Here is a 23,822-nt window from a genome sequence, read left to right as displayed (position 1 = left end):
AACTAACACAAAGCAAGATAAGAAGAGAGAGTGTGAATCAGAGGAGGGCGTGGTTATGTAGCTCTGGGTTCAGAGGAGGCTTTTCTGAGGAGGTGACTTGAGGAGGCCTGAAGGACGTGAGGGAGGGATAACTGAGGAAAGAGTGGTACAGGCATGGAAACAGCCTGTGCAAAGGCCCTGGGGCAGGACTGGGCCTGGAGGAAAAACATTGGCGGTTCATGTGGCTGGAGCAGAGTGATTGGAGGGAGAGAGGGGGAGGAGGGATGGGGGGTGGTTGAACTTGGGCTTTTCCCCTGAGGAAACTGGGAGCCCCAGAGGCTGCAGACCCAGCTCAGGTGCTCACTGCCGCCCTCTGGTGGCTGCTGTGGGGAGGACAGCCTGTGGGGGCCAGGGTGGGACTGGGGACCAGCACTCGGTCAGGTTGGGCCTGACGGGATGGACCCTGTGGGGCTAAGGAGCGGGACCGTGGGTTGATCCTGGCTAGCTTTTGGACTGGACCTTCTGGAGTTTGCTGGGGGTGGCCTCTGGGGCGTAGAGAGAGGAGCTGAGGGTCGCCCAGTGCTCCTGGTCTAAGGCAAAGAACGGACGTGTCTTGAACTGAGCTGGGGAAGACAGCCGGGTCACGTGACCTTCGGGATGTTTCCAGGGACCGCGGAGGATGCAAACAGAGGTGCCAGTCTGGGATGGCTGCGGTGATTGTTTTAGAAGTTTCATCTTGGGTTTGATCATTCCTCGGTCAGATTCTTCTCGTTCCTCGGAAGGTACAGGCGGTTCCAGGCTGGAAAGAGTGCGTCTCGATAGCTAATGCGTTTGGTTGTTTTTTTTTAAACACCAATGGGAACCTCTGCCAACAATCCCTCCAATGCCACCGTCATGACCATTAGCATCCCTTTAGCGGTCCATTTGTGGCAAGTGACAAGTGAAAGGGGAAGAGTCTGTTGCAAGTATTTCGTGATGTTGGACAAGGTCGTCACCCCGACATAGAATAGGTTAAACGTCAGAATGTGGTCCCTGCCTTACTGTCATTGCTCATGAAAGTTCCTGAGATTAGTGTTCTTCTGGAGGTGAGGGGGTGTTCCTTATACCGAGGGGCGCTCTTCCTCTGGCCCCCAAAGGAAGAAGACTCTAGGAGCCCCCACACAGCAATTCTCCATTCCAAAACGAAACTCAACTTCTGTGTGAGCCGGCTCCGTCCTCGGTGGGGCAGGGGGATGAGGCTGGGAAGGAGGGCGGGTCTGGGGGGAGAATAGTATCAATAACAAATGCTTGAAGGTGACCCCTGGGGGAGCGAGGCTGGCTCCCCCACTTCCCTGCTCTGGAATCAACTTGATGTGAAATGTGGGGACTTGAGCAGAGTAGGGAAACTGAGGCAAGGCGGGGGCTCTCCAGGACTCCAGCATGGAACCCGTGAGGGCAGCAGAAGTGGAGTGAGGACCCTGAATTTCTTTTCTGATGATGCAGCACCCCTCCTCAGCTGTGATTGGCTCCAGCCCCAGCTCCCAGCCAGGACCTCCCACGGCCACAGCCCTTGCTCAGCTCAAGAGTCTGGAGCCTGCTTCAGATTCTGTGTCTGCCTCTCTCTGCCCTCCCCTGCTCACACTGTCTCTCTGTCTCAAAAGTAAATAAAAACATTAAAAAAATGGAAAGTTATCCTTTTTGTTTCTTTAATTCTACTTTTTCAGCTTTATTGAGGTGTAGGTAGTTGGCCAATAAAATTGTCAGGTATGTCAAGTGTACAAAACTCATTTTCAAAAAATTCTTCTTCGTTTTAACACTAACGAATGAATCAAGAAAATAAAATGTTACATCAGTGGTACAACTTAGTGGCTTCCAAAACTACTGCTGTATTAAAGTTCACTTAGTTTCTGGCTACTTTTAACTAAGTGAATTTTAATATTTTTTTCTTAAAAATTTTTTTTTACATTTATTTGTTTTTGAGAGATAGAGTGAGACAGAGCGTGAGCAGGGAGGAGTAGAGAGAGAAGGAGACACAGAATCCTAAGCAGGGTTCAGCTCTTAACAGGCATTCAGCACAGAGCCCGATGCGGGGCTCGAACTCATGAACTGCGAGATCATGACCAGAGCTGAAGTCGGACATTGAACCAACGGAGCCACCCAGGGGCCCCAACACAAAATTTTTATATCAGACGATACTTAAATTTTCACCATCTGTATTTATTTTTTGGCTATTATTATTTTTTTTCATTTCAAGATTACTGCTGAAGGTGAATTTGTCTTATAGGAACTGGGGAATTAAAAAATAACCCCTTTGGGGTGTCAAATACACCCGAAGGTGGCCAGGCTGGCCATGCAGGTCTGCCCAGTGACCCCAGGAAGGGGGATGCAGTTCCACGCTGTGCCCACCAGGTGCCGCTGTTCCCAAGTCAAGGCCTTTCAACCCCACCTGGGCGTCCATCTGAAACCGGCGGAGACTGGGCGTGGGAGTGTGCCTCAGGCTTCTCCCCACCTGCAGCCCCCCATCCTGCCCCTACAGCCTGTTCACCCACCCCCGGGGCCGCGTTCGAGGGCTTTCCTCCCAGCAGCTCTGGCCCTCTCTCCCAGGATCCCCCGGAAACCTGTCCGTGCGGATCCTTACCTCTTAGCCTTTGCATGTGCTGTTCCCTGTGGAATACCTTCCATCCCCATGTACCAAAGTCTGCTCAGGAAATTCCTGCTGAAGTTAAAGATTGGGCCTCACATTCCCCCGAGGGGGAAACGTTACTAAACGGCTCCGCTTGTTTCCTCTGGTGGGTGGACTGGGCAGAGAGGGTCTGTCGAGGGCAAGGAATTGGGAAATCTGAAAAACAAGGAGGAGCCATAGAGGGTGTTTGAGCAGGAGAGTGTGCTTACTTGGAACGAGAGAAAGGGACCCTTCCTTTTGCTCCTCTGATCTTTTGAGAAGGGTCTTGGGGGTGGGGTGGGATGAGATGTGCTTTGGCCAGCCAGACCGCCCTACCCCCCGCCATGCGGGGCCCCCGGTGGTTGGAGAGCAGGACCCGCTCCCTCTGGGCACGTCTGGTGGTGCGGTTTGCTCCCCTGTGGCCCCCCCCTCCCCCCATGGAGCCAGCCCACAAGCACCTGCTCCCTGGGCAGACGTCAGGTGGGGAGACCGCTCTGCAGGGAAAGCCACGAGCTGCAGCCTGGGGGCCGGGGTGTCACCTTGACGGAAGCGCTGGTGACTCCCTCCTCCGCCACTGCGGAGGAGCTTGGAGGCCCCACGCGGCTGACGTGGCTCACGCAGGACCCGCTGGGGAACAGCGACCCGGGAAGTGAGCCCCGTGTGCAGGTAGGGGCCCCTCTGGGCTGGCAGATGTCCAGGGTGCGGGGGGAGCCCCGGGAGCCCCCTCCCGGCCCCCCCTGCCCATCTCGGTCCCTTTCTTTGTCTGATCCTTCCTGCCCCCCTCCAGCTTTCGGCCCCAGCTCCCTCTCTTTCTGTGTCTCTCCCTCTTGCCGGGTCTCTGGCTCTCTTTGGGATTCTCTCTGTGTCTCTCTCTGTCTCTGCCTGCCACGTCTCTGTTGCCTCATCCGGGCCCCACTCCGGGCTGGGTCGGGGAGATCTGGCCTCTCTCCAACTCGGGGGGACCTCTCCTCTTCCTTCTGGGGCTCTGTCCCCTCTGTCCCCCAGGGGCCCGTGGCATGGCCCTGGGGAAGGGATGGGAGGGCTGGCCGGTGGGGTGGGGGCCAGGCCCAGGCCCCACGCAGCCCTGTGCTGTGCATCGGGCTTCAGCCCCCAGTGCCCGTGTCCATTTTGGGGGCCTCTGGTGGCCACCTTCTCTGTGTGCCCCAGCTCCTGCTGGCTTCTCCCCCGCTGCCGCGGCCCTCCTCTCTGCTCCTTCCACCCATGTGGCCCCTACACCCGGCCCCTGCTCCCCACATTGGGAGGCTGATGACAGCCGCGGTGGCCTTGTCTGCAGAGGTCCTGTCACCCTGGAGGGGCCTGGGCGTGCGGGTCTTCGTGGACGGCTGCACCCCCCGGTGTGTTCGGGGGGCTGGGTGGGGGGGTGAGGTCTCGGGAGAGGGCGCCTGGGGACCCGGCAGGGTGGCGTGGTCGTCTAGGGGTCTGGCTGTAGGAGAGGGTGGGGTTTGTCACTGGGTGAGGGGGTCCTGCTGTATTCTGGGATCTGGTGGTTAGGTGGGTGCCGCAGACTGTGTGTGTGTGTGTCTGCTGTGGGGTCCGACTGCTGTGGGGAGAGGCACTTAGGGTAAAGGCCGGGGGAGCTGGGGTCCAGTGTGGCTGTGGTGAGATTCAGGGCCCGCCAGGAGGCCTGAGCGCTGGTCACGGAGTTCGTGGTTACAGGCCCCGGCTGCTCGCTGGGGTCTGGGGTGTGTGGGTGCAGCGTGCGGGTCAGCGCTGATCGGCTCGCGCCTTCTCTTTCTTCGCCGGCCTCGTCCCTCCTTCCCTCTGCGCCCTTCCTGCTTTTTCTGTGTTTTTCTGTATCTCTTTCTCTTCCCCTCTCTCTTCTCCGTCAATGACATACTTTCACTCACATGTTTATTGAGCAACTGTTTTGTGCCCACCACCTGGCAGTAGCAGGTGCCTGGGTAGGGGTGGGGGGGCCTCCAGACCCTGCCCAGAGGGGAGAGGAGGTCAGATGCTCCGCGTCCACCCACGGTTGGCCCCGAGGGTGGAGTTGCTGGTTCACTTAGGGCAAGTCACCTAGACGTTTAGTCTCAGAGACCGCCCGCTGCCTTGGTCAGGCCTTGTCCCCCAAACTTCAAGTCTGCCGCAGAGGGGGCTAGCGGGGTGCAAGCGCGCTGTCCGGCACTGAGGTTATGGCCATTGCGAGAGGGGATCCGCCATAGAGATACTGAAGTGGGAGGGCACTCCACATAGAAGGCATAGCCTGTGCAAAGGCCCTGGGGTGAGACCGGGTCTGGTGTGTCAGAGGGACAGGAAGGAGGCTTTTGTGGCCTGAGTGGAGTGAGCGAGGGGAGAAGGGGAGGAGCAAGGGCAGGGAGGGAAGGGGCAGTGGTGGGGCCTTCCAGGCCTCTGGGGGACTTGGGCTTGTACGCTATGGGAGGTGGGGCCCTGGAGGGCTGGACATGGCCACTTGCACTGTTCTCCCCATTTTTCCCAATTTTTAAATATTTTGGGGGGTGGCTGGGTGGCTCAGTCAGTTAAGCGTCTGGCTTCGGCTCAGGTCATGATCTCATGGTTCGTGGGTTTGAACCCCATGTCGGAGCCTGCTTCTGATTCTGTGTCTCCCTCTCTCTCTGATCCTCTCCTGCTTGCGCTGTCTCTCTCTGTCTCTCAAAGATAAATAAAAAACAGAAAAAAAAATATTTTGGTAAAATACACATACAATTTGCCATCTTTAAAAATTTTTTTTAATGTTTTATTTATTTTTGAGAGAGAGAGAGAGAGAGACAGCACGAGCAGGGGCGGGTCAGAGAGAGAGGGAGACAGAATCTGAAGCACCTCCAGGCTCTGAGCTGCCAGCACAGAGCCCGAAGCGGGTCTTGAACCCACGAACCGTGAGATCATGACCTGAGCTGAAGTCGGATACTCAACCGACTGAGCCCCCCAGGCGCCCCCAAATCTGCTGTCTTAACCCTTCATGGGTATAGAAGTCGGTGGTATGAAATACCTTCCTCATGTTGTGCAGCCGTCACCACCACCCGTCTCCAGAACTTTGTCCCCTTTCCAGACCGAATCCCGTCCCCAGGGAATACGGGCTCCTTTCCCTTCCCCCGCCCTGGGTCCCACCACTCACCTTCTCTCTGTGTCTCTGGCGCCCCTGGGGACCTCATGTCAGGGCACATACACCGTTTTTGTCGTTTTGTGTCTGGCTCATTTCAGCGAGTGCCGCGCCCGCAAGGGCCACCCAAGTTGCAGCAGGTTCCTTTTCAGGCGAAGCGTTCGAAGTGTTCACAGCATCACTGATTCTCGTCCGACGCCGGCCGGCCCCTCCCATTCCTCGGCAGTCAGGCCGGGACGCGGGCACCTCTCTTGAAGCCGAGTTTTGCCACCACACGTTGACATTGGAGGCTGGGTAATCCTTTGCGTTGGTCGCAGTGCGGTGTGAGCCGAGGCCTCCACCCATTAGATGCCAGTAGTGTTCACCCCCTAGTTGTGACAACCAAATGTGTCCCCAAACATTGACAGATGTCCCCTCGGCTTTGAACCACTGCTAGAGCTGGAGGGGGTTAGGAGGCTGCCTGGGGGGGGGGTGTGGGGGGCAGGCTGTGCAGAAGGGAGTCAGGAGGGAGCCTCAGTCTCCTCACCGGCAGAACGGGAGCCTGCGGGGAGAGTGGGATTCAGTCCAACACTCACTCATGAGTGTTTATCAAGCATCTACTATGTGCCAGGCCCTGGAGTGGGGATATAGTTGGGGGCAGAAACAGGCCTTGGCCTCATTGGAGAAAGAAAGATTTTTTTTAATGTTTATTTATCTTTAGGGAGAGAGAAATAGAGAGCAAGTGAGGGGAGGGGTGGAGAGAGAGGGAGACAGAGAATCCCAAGCAGGTTCCGCGCAGTGAGCGCTGAGCCCAATGTGAGGCTTGAATTTACCAACCGTGAAATCATGACCTGAGCCAAAATCGAGAGTCAGACACTTGACCGACTGAACCACCCAGGCGCCCCGAGAAAGAGAGGTTAGTGAATAAGAAATGTTACACAAATGAATATAGTTATTTGGGGGAACCCCAAGCCCCACGTCGGGCTCTGCGCTGACAGTGCGGGGCCTGCTTGGGATTCTCTCCCTTTTCCCCTCTCTGCCCCTCTACCTCTCTCTCTGCACACCCCCCCAGAATAAATAAGCTTAAAAATCACTTGGATAATAAATGCTAAGAAGCAGAAACACCTGCAGTTTCTCCCTGACTTCTTTCCTGGGAAGTCAGGGAGGGCTTCTCGGAGAAGTTGGCAATCAAAGGGTGAGAATGAGGACACTGGGGGAGGGGAGGCAGAGCAGTGCAGGCAGCAGGGCTGCAGGCACAAAGGTCCTGTGGTGAGTGCCAGTGGCTGGAGCATGGAGGGGACCAGCCCATCCGGACTGTGCGGGAGGCCCCGTGGGCAGGGGGAGAGAGTGTGGTCTTGATCTGCTGAGGAGTTTGAGCTGACTGTGTGGCGAAGAGATCCCTCTGGCATAAAGTGCTGAGCACAGGCAGCGGTGGGCACCCAGAAAGGGCTTGGGTGAGGCCAGTGGGTGCTTCAGGAACTCAGAGGAGTCACAGGGCCCGGGGTCTGCCCCCTGAAGGCTCCAGGGACACAGCCTGCCCCCGGGAACCGTGGGGTGGGGGTAGGGAAAGTGCGACGTTTCTTTGAGTGCAGTTCCGGAGATGGAGGAGGGCAGGGCTGGCAGGGCCGGAAACTCTCAGGGCACCCATTTCACAGAAGGAAGCCTGAGGCCCTGGAGCCCCATGGGCACAGAGGGGAGTGGGCCCTGCCGTCAGGGGCTAGCAGTCTGGTGGCAGAGACAGACACTGAGCAGATCAGTCAGTATTGCGAAAGTAACAGAGTGTGGCAAGTGCCCTGGATAAACGCAAGGCAGGGTAAGAAGGAGAGAAGACGGATGGTGGGTGTGGGTGGTGAGTTGGCCTCGGGGTCAGGGCAGACCTGCAGAGGAGGAGGGACCTGAAGATGGTGAGGGAGGGACCGTATGCAAGGATCTGGGGGAACAGCATTCTCAGTAGAGGGAGAAGCCTGTGCAAAGGCCCTGAGGCAGGACCATGCTTGGAGTGTGGGGAGAGCGGGGAGGGGACCCGTGCGGCTGGAGCAGGGTCAGTGAGAGCAGTCACAGCCACGAGACCTGGAGCAGGGTTGATGAGATGTGTGGCCTGCTGGGCCTGGGTGGGGTCCAGACACCTGTGGGGGAATCTGGGGACTCAGGAACCCAGAAGAGAGACCCTGGCCAGGGCCTGAGTGGGAGCAGCCCTGGGTCCTGGACTTGGCCAGACACGGGGCACCTCTGAGCTGCTCTCCCTTGGGCCTGGGTGGCGGCTGGGGCCAGGCACCCTCACTGCTTCCCGGTGACACCACCGCCAGGCTGGTTAGGGGGCCTCGAGCTCCCTGCAGGCAGTGGGGCCCTGGCCTGCCTGGGCCCCCAAGGATCTGAAGCATTTTGGGGTCACTCTGGCTTGGGCTGGACAGAGGGGGCAATGGAGCCCGAGGGATCTGCCAGGCCAGGGGCCAAGATGAATTTTGTGCCTCTACAGTTTGAGGAGGTCAGTTTCCGTTGAGCTGACACTCATGTGTGACAATGTCCTGTATCGGATCAGACCCCCGTGAGCCCCAGGGACCCCCCCTGCCCCAAAGCTCATGGAGTCGAAGAACAGAGCACCTACCACGTTTTGGGACTAAGCATGTACCCAGCATTACTTAACCGACCCGGGCACCAATCTTGTGCCCATTCGACAGTGGAAACACTGAGGCTCAGAGCGCAGCTGGCCCTTGTCTAAGGTCACGCAGCGTGTCGTTGGCACCGCAGGGACAGCACCGCCCTGGGCCTGGCCCGCCCCCTTCCTGCCTGTCCCTCTGGCCCTGGCTCTGGGGCGCTAGCTGGCAGGTGGGCTGGGCACAGCGGTGCCAACGGCTTCCGCCCCTCCTGGACGTGGGAGGGGCCCGGGGAGGGGAGGGCCCGCCGCGGTCCCACAGTGCCTTGCATTTTCCTCTTGAAATCTGAGTTCCCGCAGAGGGTTCTCGGTTTTAGAGGTTGGTTTTACTGGGGCTTTTATGGGGCCTGGGTTTGCTCAGAGCGAGAGGGCCCTGAGGCTCCACTGCTCTCCCGGAACCCCGTGAGAGCGTGGCCTCGTGGGGACTCTGCGGCCTTTCTGCGGAATGGGCTGGGCTGTGTCAGCTTCGTGGGAACACGGTCCTCTCCCTGGGCAGTTTTCTGAGTCACAGGAAAGCCACATGGAGCCACTTGGGGAGGAGGGCATCTCCTTCATCCCTGCCCAGCCCCTGCCCTTCGGAAGTGGGCAGGGAGGGGTGGGGAAGTCAGAGAGAAAGAAGTCATTTCCAACCCCCTGCTTGCACACCTCCTGGGATGGGCAGCTCATTACCCACCGAGGCAGCTTCTTCTGCGCTAGTGAGCTGGGCTTCTTAGAAAATCATTTCAGACACTGGCTCCAGTCTGTACCTCTCCCCCGCACTTCCCTCCAATCTCTGTTCTTGGCTCAACCTTCTAAGACACACAGAGCACACTCTCCTCCCCAAATATTTCGCTTCTATATTTACCAAGCACCTGTTCTGCATATCTGTGGAGAGAGGGGACACAGGCCCAGAGTCATCACTGCGGTGACACTGGGGGCCCAGGAGGGACTCCAGGCCTAGCTGGGAGGGGTCGGCGTGGTGCTCTTGCGGCACGAGGTAATGACGTCTAAGTAAGCCCTGAACGATGCGCACACTTCGGCTGGGGAAGAGGCAAGAGAATGTGGAACAGTGTTTCAGGCAGGAGGAACAGCATGTAGACATGAAAGAACGTCTTTCTGGGAAACAAGAGGGGTTCTAAGTGGCTGGAATGGTGTGGTTGAGGAGGGACAAGGCCAGGGTAGAGAGATGCCCGGAGCAAGGAGCCCAGGTGGGAGAGAAGTGACCTCTTCATCCCTCAGACGGGGCATGAGTCCAGCGCTGCTTTGTATTGCTTCATGGCTCTGCCAGGAAGTGGTTTATACCTTCTCCTTCTAGGTACCCAAGTGCCCATCTCACAGCATCCTTGCAGGCATTGGGTTTTATCATTTTAAAATCTTTGTCAATTTTGGCCAGAAAGAAAATGGTATCTCACTGTGTAGATGAAAACAAGTGAGTATTTCTCTTGTCGGGGAAAGGGAGGAACAATTTTTCCAGATGTGAATCGGCCACACGGATGTCACCCCTTGCCTGTGAGTGTTAAGTCTTAAACCCACTGAAGAGTTTGTGGTCATTTTTAGTTCCCCTCAGAGCACGGAGTAAAGGGAAACCTTGTGGGCTGCCCTCCGACCCTGTAGGCGGGGGATTTGTCAGTCAGCCTACCCTCTCTCCTTTGATTCATCTTTTTTTATCACCTTTTTTTTTTGTCCTTTCAAAGTTTTAAATTTCTCTCCTACGTTGGTGGCTTAAGTGACTATAGCTTTGTGCTCATCTGGGGTTTCTTTGGGCTCAAAAAACAGGGCTCTGAGCCCCAGGAAAGGGTGCCGTGTGAGACCGTGGGATGCCAGGTGTCCGTACATACAACTTTGTATTCTCAAAGCATCTGCCTGTGCCAGGGACCCCCAACCCATTTTATAGAGGGGGAACAGGAGGCTCAGAGATGTGAAGTCACCAGCCCAGCATCCCCTGGCCAGTATTGGCTCTTTCTCTTGGTTTTAGTCAATTCTTTTCTTGACATCCAGATTCTGTTTAATTACATTCTAATTTTGGAGGAGAAAGCTGGGCATTTCTCCATACCCCTTGTCCGACCCTGACCAGTCAGGCGATGGAAACTTTGTTCTCCGTTAGGGAGGAGCTACGGAGTTGAGCTCAGCAGAAACATTATGATTCAGGGAGAAAGGAAAGAAAAAAAAAGTGGGGGAAGGACTCACAGAACGCCCCCGAACAGGGTCTCCACAGATGGTCCCAGGACTCTACTCCTGAGGTTGACCTTAGTTACAGTCTTCTAAAATCTTGGTTCCATCTGCCTCTAAAATCCCAGGTGACCTCGATGAGTCCCTTCCCGGCTCTGGGTCTTGGTTTCCCCTTCCGCCAGGCAACTCATTTCTTAAGTGTTTTAGCAGCTGTACTTTTCATCTTGGAGCTCTGATTGGTTCTTTTAAAAAACCAACCTGGGTTCGCTCCGTAACTTCCTGTTCCTGTCTTACGGCCACTATTCGTCCTTTATCTTGTTGACTCGCTCAATCTATTCCTTGCATCGGTAGTTCTATTTCCTCTGATGTAAATTCTTCCAGGGGAGGTTTGTGGGGACTCCGTGAAACGGCTGCGGATTCCTCCTCTCTTCAGGATATTTCTCCTCGGGTCCGTCTTTCGAGAATGTGGGCTCTCGACCGCCCTCGTGCTGACCCGGCGGGGCGTACCCTTGGCGTGGGTCCCTCACTCGAGTTAGCGTCTTCCTGTCATGTCTAAGTGTGAGGGGGAGGGCGGGGGAGGGCTCAGTGTGTGCTTGTCTGCCATCTTGAAAGGAAGTCCAATTCCGTCATCTGTAAACTGATTCCGCGTGTTGAGTGATCTCGGAGGGTTCTCGGAGGTGTTTTCCACACAAAGATCTGTGGGAGCAGGAAACCCGGTGGGAGAGGGTTCCAACACACCATCACCGCCATCAAATAAAAAGTGGTCACGTGGGTTGTTAACTATTATGAGGTACTGGCTTTTACCCCCCAGGATGGCTAGGATTTTTCGTTATGTGACCCATGAAGTAGGTACTACTCTTTTAAAAATTTTTTTATAACATTTTTATTTACTATTGAGAGATGGGGAGAGACAGAGCACGAGCCCGGAGGGGCAGAGAGAGGAGACACAGAATCAGAAGCAGCTCCAGGCTCCGAGCTGTCAGCACAGAGCCCGGCGCGGGGCTCGAACCCACGAACCGTGAGATCATGACCTGAACGGAAGCCGGATGCTTCACCGACGGAGCCCCCTGGACGCCCCAAAGGCACTGCTGTTATCCTCGTGCTAGATGAGGCGTTGGGAGCTCACAGAGGGGATGCGACTTGCCCAAACACACTCAGCTGAGAAGGAGGATTTGAACCCAGTTCAGGCCGGTTTAGGGTCTCCTCTCTGCCCATCCCGTGTATCGTCCTGGTGGTTTGCACGCTCATCTGGGTCCTGCCCTGTTGCTGGCTGTGTGGTTTCAGCATCCTGAGCTCCACACGTCAGAGGAGCTAAGGGAACTCAAAACTGTGTCCTGGGGCGCCTGGGGGGCTCAGTCGGTTAAGCGTCCGGCTTCAGCTCAGGTCATGATCTCACAGTTCATGGGTTCGAGCGCCGCGTCAGACTGTGCTGACAGCTCAGAGCCTGGAGCCTGCTTTGGATTCTGTGTCTCCCTCTCTCTGACCCTCCCCTGCTCACGCTGTCTCTCTCTGTCTCTCAAAAATAAATAAAAAAAAACATTAAAAAAAACCAACCATGTCCTCGGTGGAAGGAGTGGGAAAGGCGGGGCAGGTGTGGGCTCGAGGGTCCGCCTGCGTTCTGGCCACGCTAGCGCAGGCAGGCCGGTCACCGAGCCTCTCGGGGCCTCTCTGCGTCCGTCCGGGGGTGGGTGGCCGACCCGTCTGCTCAGAGTGGCGCTAAGTGCGGAGTGAGCGCCGTGTGCGCCCGGCGTGGTAGGTTCTCACCAAACACTCCCGCTCTGAGCGGGGCAGAGCCGAGGGGCGGGTAGGGGACTGTGAGCGTCAGTGCGTCACATTCTCCAAGGATTTAGGGGCCCGACGGAGGAGGCTTTTCACCAACAGAGAGAAAGAGTTCCCAGGGGACAGGTCTCGTGAAGGCGGATGTCAGGTCCGTTGCGGGGAACCCTGGATCGCACAGCTCACCCAGCCCGACGGCCGCTGGTCAGGGAGGCCGCGGAGGCTGAGGCGCGTCCTGCGTGCTTACTGGCCGCTGCCTCGGGCTGTCCCCCCAGCGCCCCTGACTCACTGCCTTCCATCGGTGTTTGCCCGGCGACCACAGGAAGGCTCAGCCCAGCCCTCACCGCACCTTCTCGAAATAAATTCAGGCAGCTGAGCTATCTGCCGCCCCATCTCCCTCTGGGCTCCTGCGGAGGTGGGGGCCCGCGGTTAGGGGGAGCTCAGGCCAGGCAGCAGCGGGGAGGGGCTCAGGAAGGGGGCTGCAGATGACACGGGCGCTAGTGCCTCGCTGGCTGGCTCTGTGTGCCCGCCCACGCCTTCTTTCTTGGGCATCCGCTGGTTTGGCTTCTGCCTAGAGGACCCCTGGGCGTCCTCTGCTCCCTTTCCAGCCCCTCTGGCTCCTGGTCCAGCCGTCTCTGGGTTGGCCTGTCCCCCCACGTCCATCCTCTCTCCCCGACCCAGGATGGCGCCTGTGGGTGCGGCCCCAGGACCCTGGCACGTGCTCCGTGGTGGTGCGCATCAGCTCCTGGGCTCCTGTCAGTGTCCTTGAAGTTGGAATGGCCATCAGGGCCAGGTGGGCAGCAGCAGGAGCTCTGGACGGTGGGACCGGGGGCCCTGAGTGAGAGCCTGTGTGTGGGCTCATCTCGGTGGAGGCGCAGCACAGAAGGCCCAGCCTAGCCCGTCAGGGAGGAGAGAGGTTCATTCCGCTCACTGTACCCGACTCTCCGGTCCCCGCCCCTTGAGCATGACGTCATCGCTCGCTCACTCATTCGTTTATTCAGACACTCGTGCCTTCATGGGTCCCTTCCTCCGTTTGCTCCCCGGCCCCAGGCTGGAGACGGGGGTAAACCGAGGTGCACATGGGCGCAGTTTTCAGGGATCCTTCTGTGCGCTTTCGTAAGCACACACCCCGGAGGCTTCTAACCTGGGGATGAGGGGGGTTTGAAGAGACTCCTCTGGGGGCTGGTGGGTTTGGAGGGACCGGGTGGAGGGGGCGTGGGCCCTGGCGGGTAGGAGCCGCCTGGGCGGAGGGGAGGACGGAGGGGGTGCGGGCACGTGTGGACGGAGGACTGCTGGGAGGTGGTGTGAGGGGGGCGGGCGGCAGCCAGCATGCTGGGAGGGAAGGACGGGAGGGGGGCGGGGAGGGGGGCGGGCTTACTTGTGAAATTGCTGACCCGCCCCACCCCCCCACCCTGGCCGTCCAAGCCGGCCACGCGAGGCCCGGAGCCTCTCGGATTTCTTCTCCGTAAGCAGCTCGATTCGCCCCTGCTGGAGGCAGTGCCAGCCTCGCTGGCGCGTCGGAAGGGGTCCGTGCACTCGGCTCCTGGACACGGAGGGTTAGGTGGTCCGGTCGCCAGGAGCAAAGCCCGGGTGTGAGGAGGGGGCAGGTGCAGACCCAGGGCTCCCACCCGGGTCCTGTGGGGCAGGGTCCGCACACTGGAGGCGCGGGCCAGGGGGGGCTGCGGGGTCCCGGGCCTGGGTGCTGGTGCCCCCCAGTAACCAGTTCCCAGGGGGTTCAGGCACTGGCCCTGGAGCCCCTCTGCTGACTAGGGATTGTGCTGACTCAGGTGATCGCAGGATCCCGCAAGGCTTTTTGCTCCAGGCCCTGCCCTGACTGTGGACACAGCAGCCCAGACCCGTAAGCAGAAGAGACCCACCCATTAGCTTGTGTTCCAATGCTTGTCCTGCCTCTAACTTACTGTGTGACTTGGGCAGATAATAGACCCTCTCTGGGCCTATATTCTCCATTATCATCTCACTTACCTTTACCACGTGACTGGGGGTTTTGTGAAAGAAGGCAGGGCGCTGTTTGATTTTCCTCTGTTGCCCTGGTAACCATCTTAGGACTTGGCACAGTGTTGGATGAATGAATGGATGGATGAATGAATGAATGAATGAATGAATGAATCTGCATCCTGAGGTGTTCTGTAAAGTAAATATTTTGTGAGTTTGAGACCCTCTAAGTCAAACAAAGTTTAAATATTTGTTTTTGCAGGACTTCTCAAAGCCTTTACCAATTTTTTAATGTTTATTCTTTTTTTATTAAAAATGTTTTTAAATGTTTATCTATTTTTGAGAGAAAGAGAGACAGAACATGAGCAGGGGAGAGGCAGAGAGAGAGAGAGACACAGTCTGAAGCAGGCTCCAGGCTCTGTGCTGACATGGGTCTCAAACTCCTGAACCGTGAGATCATGACCTGAGCTGAAGTCGGACACTTAACCGACTGAGCCACCCAGGTGCCCCATTAATGATTCTCATGTGGGGAATAAGATATACAGTATTTCTCAAATGTATTGTATCTTTTTTCTCTTTTTGGCAGCGCACCCTTGGCACTGGGGTTCCTGACAACATACGTTGGGAAATGTGGACTTAGAATCATGGTCAAGTCCTGAGGAGTATTGTCTTTTGATCTCAGTGACCTGACGCAGCCACAGACCCTAAGGCCAAGAGCTGTTAGCCCCGAGCAAAGACTAAATTCAAATAATAACACTGGAGAAGAAAACTGCTTTCCCAATCCAGAAGGCTATGATAGCTTATCTTCAGACTGAGTGCTGAGTTTCCCGGTGGCCAAAGCAAAAAGGGAAATGTGGTAGGCTTCCTGATCCTGGACTGGCAGTTCAGCAGGAGGGCCACATATTTCCTACCTGTGAACAAAGTTCTGTTTTGATTCACCTGTTTGTTCATTTGTCCCTTTATTCACTCATTCAACAATGTTTATTTACCACTTACTGTTTACAAGCAAAATACTAGGCACCAGGGTTACAATTGTAGACAAGAAAAAAGACACATACTTGCCCTCATGAAGGTTAGTCACGGGTTCTCTGAACAAGGATGCTCACGCTTTCTTGGAGCCTGGGGTTTCTTTTCTCTCCACCTGTTTTGTGTTGGGACCACAGAAGGTGATGTCATCCTAGGTACGGAGAACTCAGGCCATTGATAGACCCCGGACCTTGAGTTAGAATTTTGTAAAGAGGGGGAAAGAGTTAGGGAGAGGGAGGAGGCAAATCATGAGAGATTCTTGAATACTGAAAACAAACTGAGGGGTGAAGCGGGAGGGGAAGAGGAGAAGGGGGTGATGGTCATGGAGGAGGGCACTTGTGGGGATGAGCTCTGGGTGTCATATGGAAACCAACTCGACAATAAACTATAAATTAAAAAAGAAAGAATTTTCTAATATGAGAGACTGGGCTGAGGCAAAGGCCTCCCATCCCCCAGTTCTTCACAGTCTGGTTCTTCAAATTGGGGTGCAGGGCGAGTTCGCGGGGGTTGCTGTTTGCGGCTGGGTGGACGCATGGACGCGTAGACAGATGACTAACGGACTGGCCCAGGGAGGGATGCTTACTGGGTAGTTGAGGGAGTGGACGGAGCGGGGGCAGGGGTGGATGGCCAGACGGCTGGCATTCCACTAGGCTCCATTAGTATTATTAAACATTGTTATGGTGGCAAAATACACATAAAATACCATTTACTGTCTTACCATTTTTGTTATTTGAGAGAGAGGGAGAGAGAGAATCCCAAGCAGCCTCCACTCACTGCAGAACCCACCGTGGGGCTCCATCCCACAGCCCTGGGGTCATGACCTGAGCCGAAATCAGGAGTCAGACGCTCCACTCACTGAGCCCCCGGGGGCCCCTGTCGTAACCACTTTCAAGGCACGTTCGGGAGCGTTAAGCACACTCCCAGCGCTGTGCTGCCGTCCCCACCACCCTTCCCCGCACGCTTCTCATCCTGTAAAGCAGAAACGCTGCACTCCGAAGGAAACAGCTCCCCATTTCCCCTCCCCGTTGCCGCCGGCACCCACCGTTCCGTTTTCTGACTTGTAATTTGGCCACTCTACCTACCTCTTCCGCGAGGCATCGCGCAGCGTGGGTCTTGTTGGACCGGCTGATTTCACTGAGCAGAAAGCCCTCAAGGTTCATGCCCTTCTCCAGGCGGAATCTTATTCCACTGCAGGCACGGACCACATTTTGGTTCTCTTTCCATCTGTTCATGGACGCTTGGGTTGTTTCCGCTTCTTAGCTATCGTGAATCATGCGGCCATGAACATAGGAGGTCAATATCTCTTTGAGGCCCTGCTTTCAAATCTTTGGGGTGTCCGCCCAGAGGTGGAGTGGCTGGGCCACATGGTAATTCTATTTTTAATTTATTTTTTTGGGGGGGGGACCGCCTTAGTGTTTTCCACGGTGGCCGCACCGTTCTACATTCCTATCCACAATTCACATGGCTTCTCATTTCTTTACCTCCTGGCCAACACTTGCTATTTTCTGCTTTGTTTTGTTTCGATGGTAGCCATCCAGATGGGCGTGAGGTGGTACCTCGCTGTGGTTCTGGTTTGTTTCCTTTAATGACTAGTGATGTCGGGCATCTTTTCATGTGCTTATGGACCCTCAGTGTATCTTTTTTTTGAGACATGTCCATTCAAGCTCTGTGACCATTTCTGAGTTGGGCTATTCTTACTTTTATTTATTTCTTTATTTCTTGTTGTTCTTGTGGCTGAGTCGTAGGAGTTCTCTGCATGTCCTGGGATATCCGTCCCTCATCGGATCGATGATTTGCAAACATTTCCTCCCATTCTGTGGGTCATCTTGTTACTTTGCGGCCAGCATCTTCGGACGCACAAGGTGTAAGAATTTTTATGAGATCCAGCTGGTGTTCTTTCTGTTGGCACCTGTAGGTACAATACTGCTTAAAAAACCAAGTCTGTCAGCGAATGAGTGGACAGTTAGGTGGACCGATGGGCGTGTGGGGGCTGGATGTGTAGAGGCTGCTGTAACTGGGTGGGGGACAGACGGATGTTTGGATGCGCAGATGGACGGACACGTGTGATGGTGGGGGGAGGGATTATGGGTAGATGGCGAGTTGGTTGAGTGGGTGGGGAGAGGGATGGACAAATGGACAGTCGAGTGAGTGGATGGATGAACAGATCATCTTACGAATGTCCGGGTAGGTGGACGGACAGACGGGCAGATGCGAAATCCTGGCCACCTGGTGAGGAGGTCTTGGGACATAACACAGGCACAGTTCAGATGAGTAGTGGCTTATTTCCTGACCCCGGCCTGACTCAGGTTAACTCCATGGACTCATGTTCTTTCTTCCTAGCTTCAGCCTTCTTCATTCTCCCTCCGGGTCTCCAAGGACCTTAACCTGGAGTTCGGCGCAAAGTGAGCTCCTGGCTGGTGAGTCGACCTTCTCAGCGGTAAGAACCCCGAGGAAGGAGCCTGCTCCCCAGAAGCCTCCGCCACCTCCCTGTCGGGCACCCAGCCAGCCCACCAGCCCCTCTCTGCCGCCACCCGACTCTCCTGCCAGGCGCCCCCCCCCCACCTGCGCCCTGTCCCATCTGGACGGTGGGGTCCCCGGATGATTCAGAGGGAGGGTCCTCCAGGAGGTCCGCCTCCTGGCTCCTGTCCAAGCCGCCTCCCCTGTGTTCCAGGGCCCCCAGGCAGCCATGGACGCGGGTCTCTCGGGCCTGCCCCTGGTGTCTCAGGGTCTCGGCAAGTCCCTGCGCGGAGCCGTGCGCGCCAGGGGTCCGGCCCTCCGGAGGCAGCGGGAGTTCACGCCGGAAGAGAAGAAGGACACGGTCTACTGGGAGAAGCGGAGGAAGAACAACGAGGCGGCCAAGCGCTCCCGGGAGAAGCGGCGCCTCAACGACGCGGCCCTCGAGGGCCGGCTGGCGGCGCTGCTGGAGGAGAACGCGCTGCTCCGGGCCGAGCTGTGGGCGCTCCGGCACCGCTTCGGCCTCCTGCCCTCCGCCCTGCCCCTGCCGGCCGTGCTGTGGGAGGCCCCCTGGGCCGGAGCCCCCTCCCTCCCCGGCCCCCACGGCTGCGTTTGGAGGCCGTGCGCCCTGGACACCGGGGTCCCGGGGTGTGCCTGCTGCCCCGTGACTCACAGGTGCACCGTCCTGGCCGCCTCCCCCAGGTGCCCCCAGGACCCCGCCCCCAAGAGAACGGATGTGGCCTTGCCAGCTGGCCTCCCAGCGGCCTTCTTCAGCTGCCCACTCCTGGATGGGCCTGGGGGGGCCAGGCCGGAGCGCAGGGCCTTCTGGAGGCTGTGGTCAGCCTCGCCCCCGGGTTGCCGGGCTTCGGGGCCCTCAGACGTGCTGCCGCCAGCCTCTGCTGAGCCCACGGGTCTGCCTGCCCCCGTGGCCTGTCCTGTCCCCGGGGACGATTCTGAGGGCCAGCCCTCCCTGCCCCACAAACTGCGGGTCAAGTCCCACACCCCCAGCAGAGTGCCTCCAGGGTGGGCGGAGGGCCCCGACCCTCTGTGAGGGCTCCCCCCCCCCCCCCGACTTCCAGCGGGGAGGCCAGGCCTGCAAGGGGGTGTTGGGACTGAGCAAGGGTTTGTGTGGGGAACACAGTGGCTTGTCCCTGACTCAGCCCCCAGCCCAGGAGAGGCTGGTGGGGGGGAGGGAAAGGCAGGGCTCAGCGTGGGCCTCTGGGAGGAGGGGACAGGGTTTCAACTTGGGTCATATGGTTCCCATCCTGCCTGAAGTATGTGCTTTGGGTAATCACTTTCCCCCCTTCCTTCCTTCTCTCCTTCCTTCCTTCCTTCCTTCCTTCCTTCCTTCCTTCCTTCCTTCCTTCCTTCCTTCCTTCCCTCCCTCCTTCCTTCCTTCCCTCCTTCCCTCCTTCCCTTCCTCCCCCCTCCTCCCTCCCTGACTTCCATCCATCCATCATGCATGCATTCATTCATTCTCTCACACGCTCTCACAGTTTCCCTGCCCCTCCCCCACCCACTCGTGATCTTCCAGCCCTCTCTCTGTGCTCAGCTTAGTGACAAGTGTGAGGACACCCTCCCGGCTTCGGGGTTCCTGATCTGGAGGTGGCGGTGGGGGTTTGGGGTTAGACACACTCAGGGTCATCCTCAAAAAGGCGGTGATGTCTCAGGATGTCCGAGGCCTTGTTTCTCGGGCTCCCCTTGGGGGCTTGCTGACCAGCCGGCTGGGGAGGCGCACTGACTCAGATGGCTTCCCCTGTGTCTTGGGTCGGGGTTCTGAAACAGTGGGAGACATCCGCATCACGGGGTTGGGGGTCCGTGTCTTCTCTCTGGCTGGCTGCTCCCAGCTGGACGGGAGGGACCGTTCTGCAGGGAGGTGTCCCGGGGACCCTGGAGCCCCAGAGCCCATCAGACCCTTCCTCCTCAGTTTCTCACTCAGTCAGATAAAAAGCCCTGAATTTCAGTTGTGGGGAGAATGGGGAGGGGGGGCCCACGTCCGGGCTGCTGCGGTCTCTGAGTCCTGGACGTCCTTGGCCAGCCAGCTCTGGGTCATTGGGCCTCAGGCACCGCAGGCTCAGGGGCTCAGGGGCAGGGCCCTTCTCTGCCTTCCTGGGTTTGCCACAGTCACAAGCGAGAGCACTGCTCAGGGCTCCACGGACTGTGCAGGCCTCCATCCTGCTGGGCACAGCGGTAGCCAGGGGCGGCTTGGCCAGCCCTGCCCCTCTGTGGAATGTGTTGCTGGCTCCACCACGGCCCCTGGGCACAGGCAGGTGGCAGATACCCAAATGCCTTTGGCCTTGGCTCGGAGACCCACACTTCCCAAGAGTGCTCTGGCGAGGCAGGAAGGAGGACTGCCTGGAGGAAGCGGCTCTAGGCTCCAGCCCGTGCCTGCAGCTGGGAGGGTGGAGCCTGGGAGTGCCCAGGAGCTGATGTCCAGTGCAGGGGGCCCCACAGCTGTGGCTGATCCTGCACAAAGGCCTCTAGCGAAGCTCTGGCCCCACCTGGCCATGGGGGTCACAGAGCTTAAGGGGAAGGGGGAGGGAAGAAGGAAGCGGGGGTGGCTGTGCAGCACCCTGCTGCTGGGAGATGTGGGTGGCTTGGTGCTTCCTCTTGACGGTGCCGCCTGGTGTGTGTCGGAGGGGTCTGAGGGGTCTGGGACCAGCTCGCTTGGGCTCTGTGGACTCAGGGGAGTGGGGCTGGCCACCTTGGGGTCACACAGGCCCCTTTAACCTTCCAGCCCCAGTTGGAAAAGCCCAGAGAAGAACCTTCCTAAAGCAAATCATAGAATTTCCACGTCAGGAGGGGCCCTCGGAGTCTCTCGATGGGTGCTCATCCAGTGTCTATTTGAATACCTCTAGGGATGGAGAACTCACTTCCTCTAAAACTCATCACTACTTCTCTAGAGTCAAATCTGCTCTCTTGCACACCTTCGACTTCTGCTCTTGTTCTGGCCGCTGGAGGGGTTGCTCAGCCGCCCCTCCCGCCCTCCTGCCTCCCTCCCTCCCTCTGCCTGGAGGTAGCTGGCTGGTAGAAGAAGCCACCACTTCCTCTTCTCCAAAGGAGAAACCACCACGCACACCTCAGATAGCTTGAGAAGATTAAATCTCATTTACTGTGCGCAGAGCACTTTATACACAGCAAGTGTTTGGCACACGTTGTCTCCCCTCCCTTCCTTTCTTTCTCTGGAAAACTCTCATGTTCCCAGCCCCAGAGTAGCGCTTTCTTCAGGGAAAATGTCCTCTTGGTTTTTAAAATTCTTTCCCTTTGTCCTGGTCTGTGCCCCTCCCCCCCCAGCCTTTTTTTTTTTTTTTGGTCAATGCTCTTTATATATGATGGCTCTTGGAATTATGAATCATTTCTTCATTCATCAAATACGTATTTCCCCCCCAAGAAATAGATTTTTGAGCTCCCACTATGTGTCCAATAGGAGGTGGACATGAGAAATGGTGCTCCAGACTGAAGAGGTTGCCAGGGGAACCTTGCACAAACATCTAGAACATTCACCCAGGTCATGTTGATCATTCTCTGGTGCTGGGCTCTGGGACCACAGAGGTGGCCTCTGTGCTCAGAGCCAGTGGGCAGCTGGCAGACGCCCATGGGGCTGCTCGGGAGCGGCTGCTGTTACGAATGTGGAGTTTTCACGTCTCCACGGGCCCCTCAGGTTATGTCTGTCACGCTCAAAGTTGACCCAGGGGCCAAATTTTGGGACACTGTGCACCTGAATGTTACGTTTCTTCTTTCCCCCATCCGCGAAGGCTAGTCTTCAGGTATGTCTGACCCGTGTAGAGTGTGCGCAATATGCACTGAATGAACGTTTCTGCCCACTAGGTTGGCGATTCCGGGGAGGGGGCAGAGATAAAAGGAGCTGAAGATGCGATGAGGCCATGTTGGTCTCTCTTGTCTATTAAAGATTCACAGACACATCCTGGCTGAACTCTGTGTTGCCTGGATCCCGGATACTCAAGTCCTGGCCCACAGACCAGCAGCCAACGCCACCGGGAGCTCTCTGGAAATGCAGACTCTCAGGCGCCTCCCAGAACCGCCGAATCAGAACTGCACTTTCATGAGATCCCCAAGAGACTCATGTACACATTAACGTTTGGGAACCATTGGTATAGGGCAGAGGGTGGCAGATTTTCCTGTACGGGACTGGAGAGTAAATGCTTTTGGCTTCGTGAGCCAACAGCCGCTGCTGTGTCTGCTGTGCTCTGTCTTTGTGGGGTGAAAGCAGCCATAGGCGATATGTAAATGAGTGGGTGTAGCTGTGTTCTAATAAAACTTTATTTCCCAAAACAGGTGTGGTCAGATTTGGCCTGTTGGCTGTCCTTGGCTGATGGTGTATCCCCAGGAGTGGAAGGGAGGATCTTAGGGGTGCTTGTCTTCAATTCCGATACTTGCCAACATGTTCTGCAGAGCGGCATTGCCAATTTGCAGTCCTCTGCGTGGAAATGAATTTTGTTTTCTGCCAACTCTCGGTTGTTTGATTTTTGCCTGTTTGTCGGGGGAGGTAGTGGTGGTGTAAAATGGTTTAACCTGTGTTTTTTTGTTAAACATCTTTGCCAAAATTGGTTGGACCCTTGGGTTCCTCCTCTATGATTTGGCTGTGCTGTCAGAATAGTTGCCTTTTTCTTGTTGATTTCTCAGAACGCTCTATATATTCCAGATATGTAGCCTTTGCCGCGTATGACCATCACAGACTTTTCGTCTGACTTGTCTTTTCATCTCATTCCTGGGGTGTTTTATTTCAGCAAAAGTTGGAAAATGGCATGTGTGCACATTAATCAATCTATTTTTCTCTGGTTTGTACAGTTTTGCTTGTTTAAGGATCCTTTCGTGTCTCAGGGTCATGGCGACAGTCTCTTAAATGTTCCTCTAGGGGCGCCTGGGTGGCTCAGGTCAGATCTCATGGTTCGTGGGTTCGAGCCCCGTGTCGGGCTCTGTGCTGACAGCTGGCTCAGAGCCTGGAGCCTGTTTCGGATTCTGCGTCTCTCTCTCTCTGACCCTCCCCTGCTCCAGCTGTCTCTCTCTGTCTCTCAAAAATAAAATAAAAAGCAATAAAAAGAAAAAAAAATGTTCCTCTAACTGTTCCCAAGTTTTACGTTTCACGTGGAAGTGTTTAGCCCAACCTCCTTCTGTCTCTCATTCTGTTGCATAATGTGCCATTATTCGAACTTCCTGATCAGAAGAATCGCTTAGAGGTGCTCATTTCATTATGGACCTCTTGAATCAGACTTCCCAGGACACAGGCTTTGAGTTTGTATTTCTTACTAGCACTGAGGTGACTCACGTCAGGGAAAAGATGATGCAGTGCTGAGCAGATGCGTTCGGGAGGGCGAGCCCCCGTCCTGGCTGGGAGCCCCGTATATCCTATGGGCCTCTCTTATCTGTAAACAGGATTCCAAAGGCTTCTTGCGAAGGTTAAGTGAGAGGCAGTCCGTATATGGCGTGGCACAAGGCCCTTCCGCTGGGAACTGGATTATTTCTCCCCATGGAGACTCTCATCCTATTTCTGGTTCTGTTTTGCTCGCCAGGCACATCGGGGCTTAGCTTATGGTTCAGCTAGAACAACTATTCATTCATTTGTTTGAAAAATTGATTTACTCACGCAGCAGATATTTATTGATCATATACCGAGTCAAGGCACAGGAAAGAGCAGGGAAAAAAATAGATGTGGTTTGTGCCTCCACAGTGCTGGCAGCCCAGTTGGGGAGACAGATAAGTAAACGAGAAAAGGCGCATCCATGCAGGTAAGTATCATGGAGGAAAGAGATGCGGGTGGGGGGCTTGGAGAGGCGGCGGTGGATGTGTTACAACAACTGAAACAGGAAGGGGGGGTCCCTTTTCTTGCGGTGATATTTGAGCAGAGGCTTGAGGGATCCGCGCATGTACCGGAGGAAGATCCCTGCCCAGGCGAGAGAGAGCAGCCCGTGCTAAGGCCCTGGGGCAGGTCTGTGCCTCGTGAGAAATATGGAGGAGGCCCGTGGGGGCAGAGGCAAGAGCGAGCGAGGGGGAGAGAGGGAGGAGGTGAGGACTGGGAGGCGACGGGGCAGGTCATGCAGAAACTGTGGGTCGTGGCTTTTTCTGTAAGCGGCTGGGGGTGCCGGGGAGTTTCTGTGCGTATTTCTGCTGTGACT

General features: G+C 56.4%; 1 protein-coding gene across 1 annotated transcript; it reads left to right on the top strand.

The window, feature by feature from the left end:
* Positions 1–3,229: 3,229 nt before the first annotated feature.
* On the top strand, positions 3,230–18,739 carry LOC115273446. The gene is made up of 3 exons (XM_029916489.1): positions 3,230–3,286; positions 17,575–17,671; positions 17,906–18,739. Exon 3 carries the CDS (start codon positions 17,921–17,923, stop codon positions 18,737–18,739), a length of 819 nt encoding a protein of 272 aa, XP_029772349.1. The 5' UTR covers positions 3,230–3,286; positions 17,575–17,671; positions 17,906–17,920.
* Positions 18,740–23,822: the final 5,083 nt, after the last annotated feature.

This window comes from Suricata suricatta, chromosome 12 (genome assembly GCF_006229205.1).
Source record: "Suricata suricatta isolate VVHF042 chromosome 12, meerkat_22Aug2017_6uvM2_HiC, whole genome shotgun sequence".
Taxonomy (NCBI): Eukaryota; Metazoa; Chordata; class Mammalia; order Carnivora; family Herpestidae; genus Suricata; species Suricata suricatta.
Note: the sequence above shows the minus strand (reverse complement) of the source record. Positions and strands in the feature narration are given on the sequence as shown.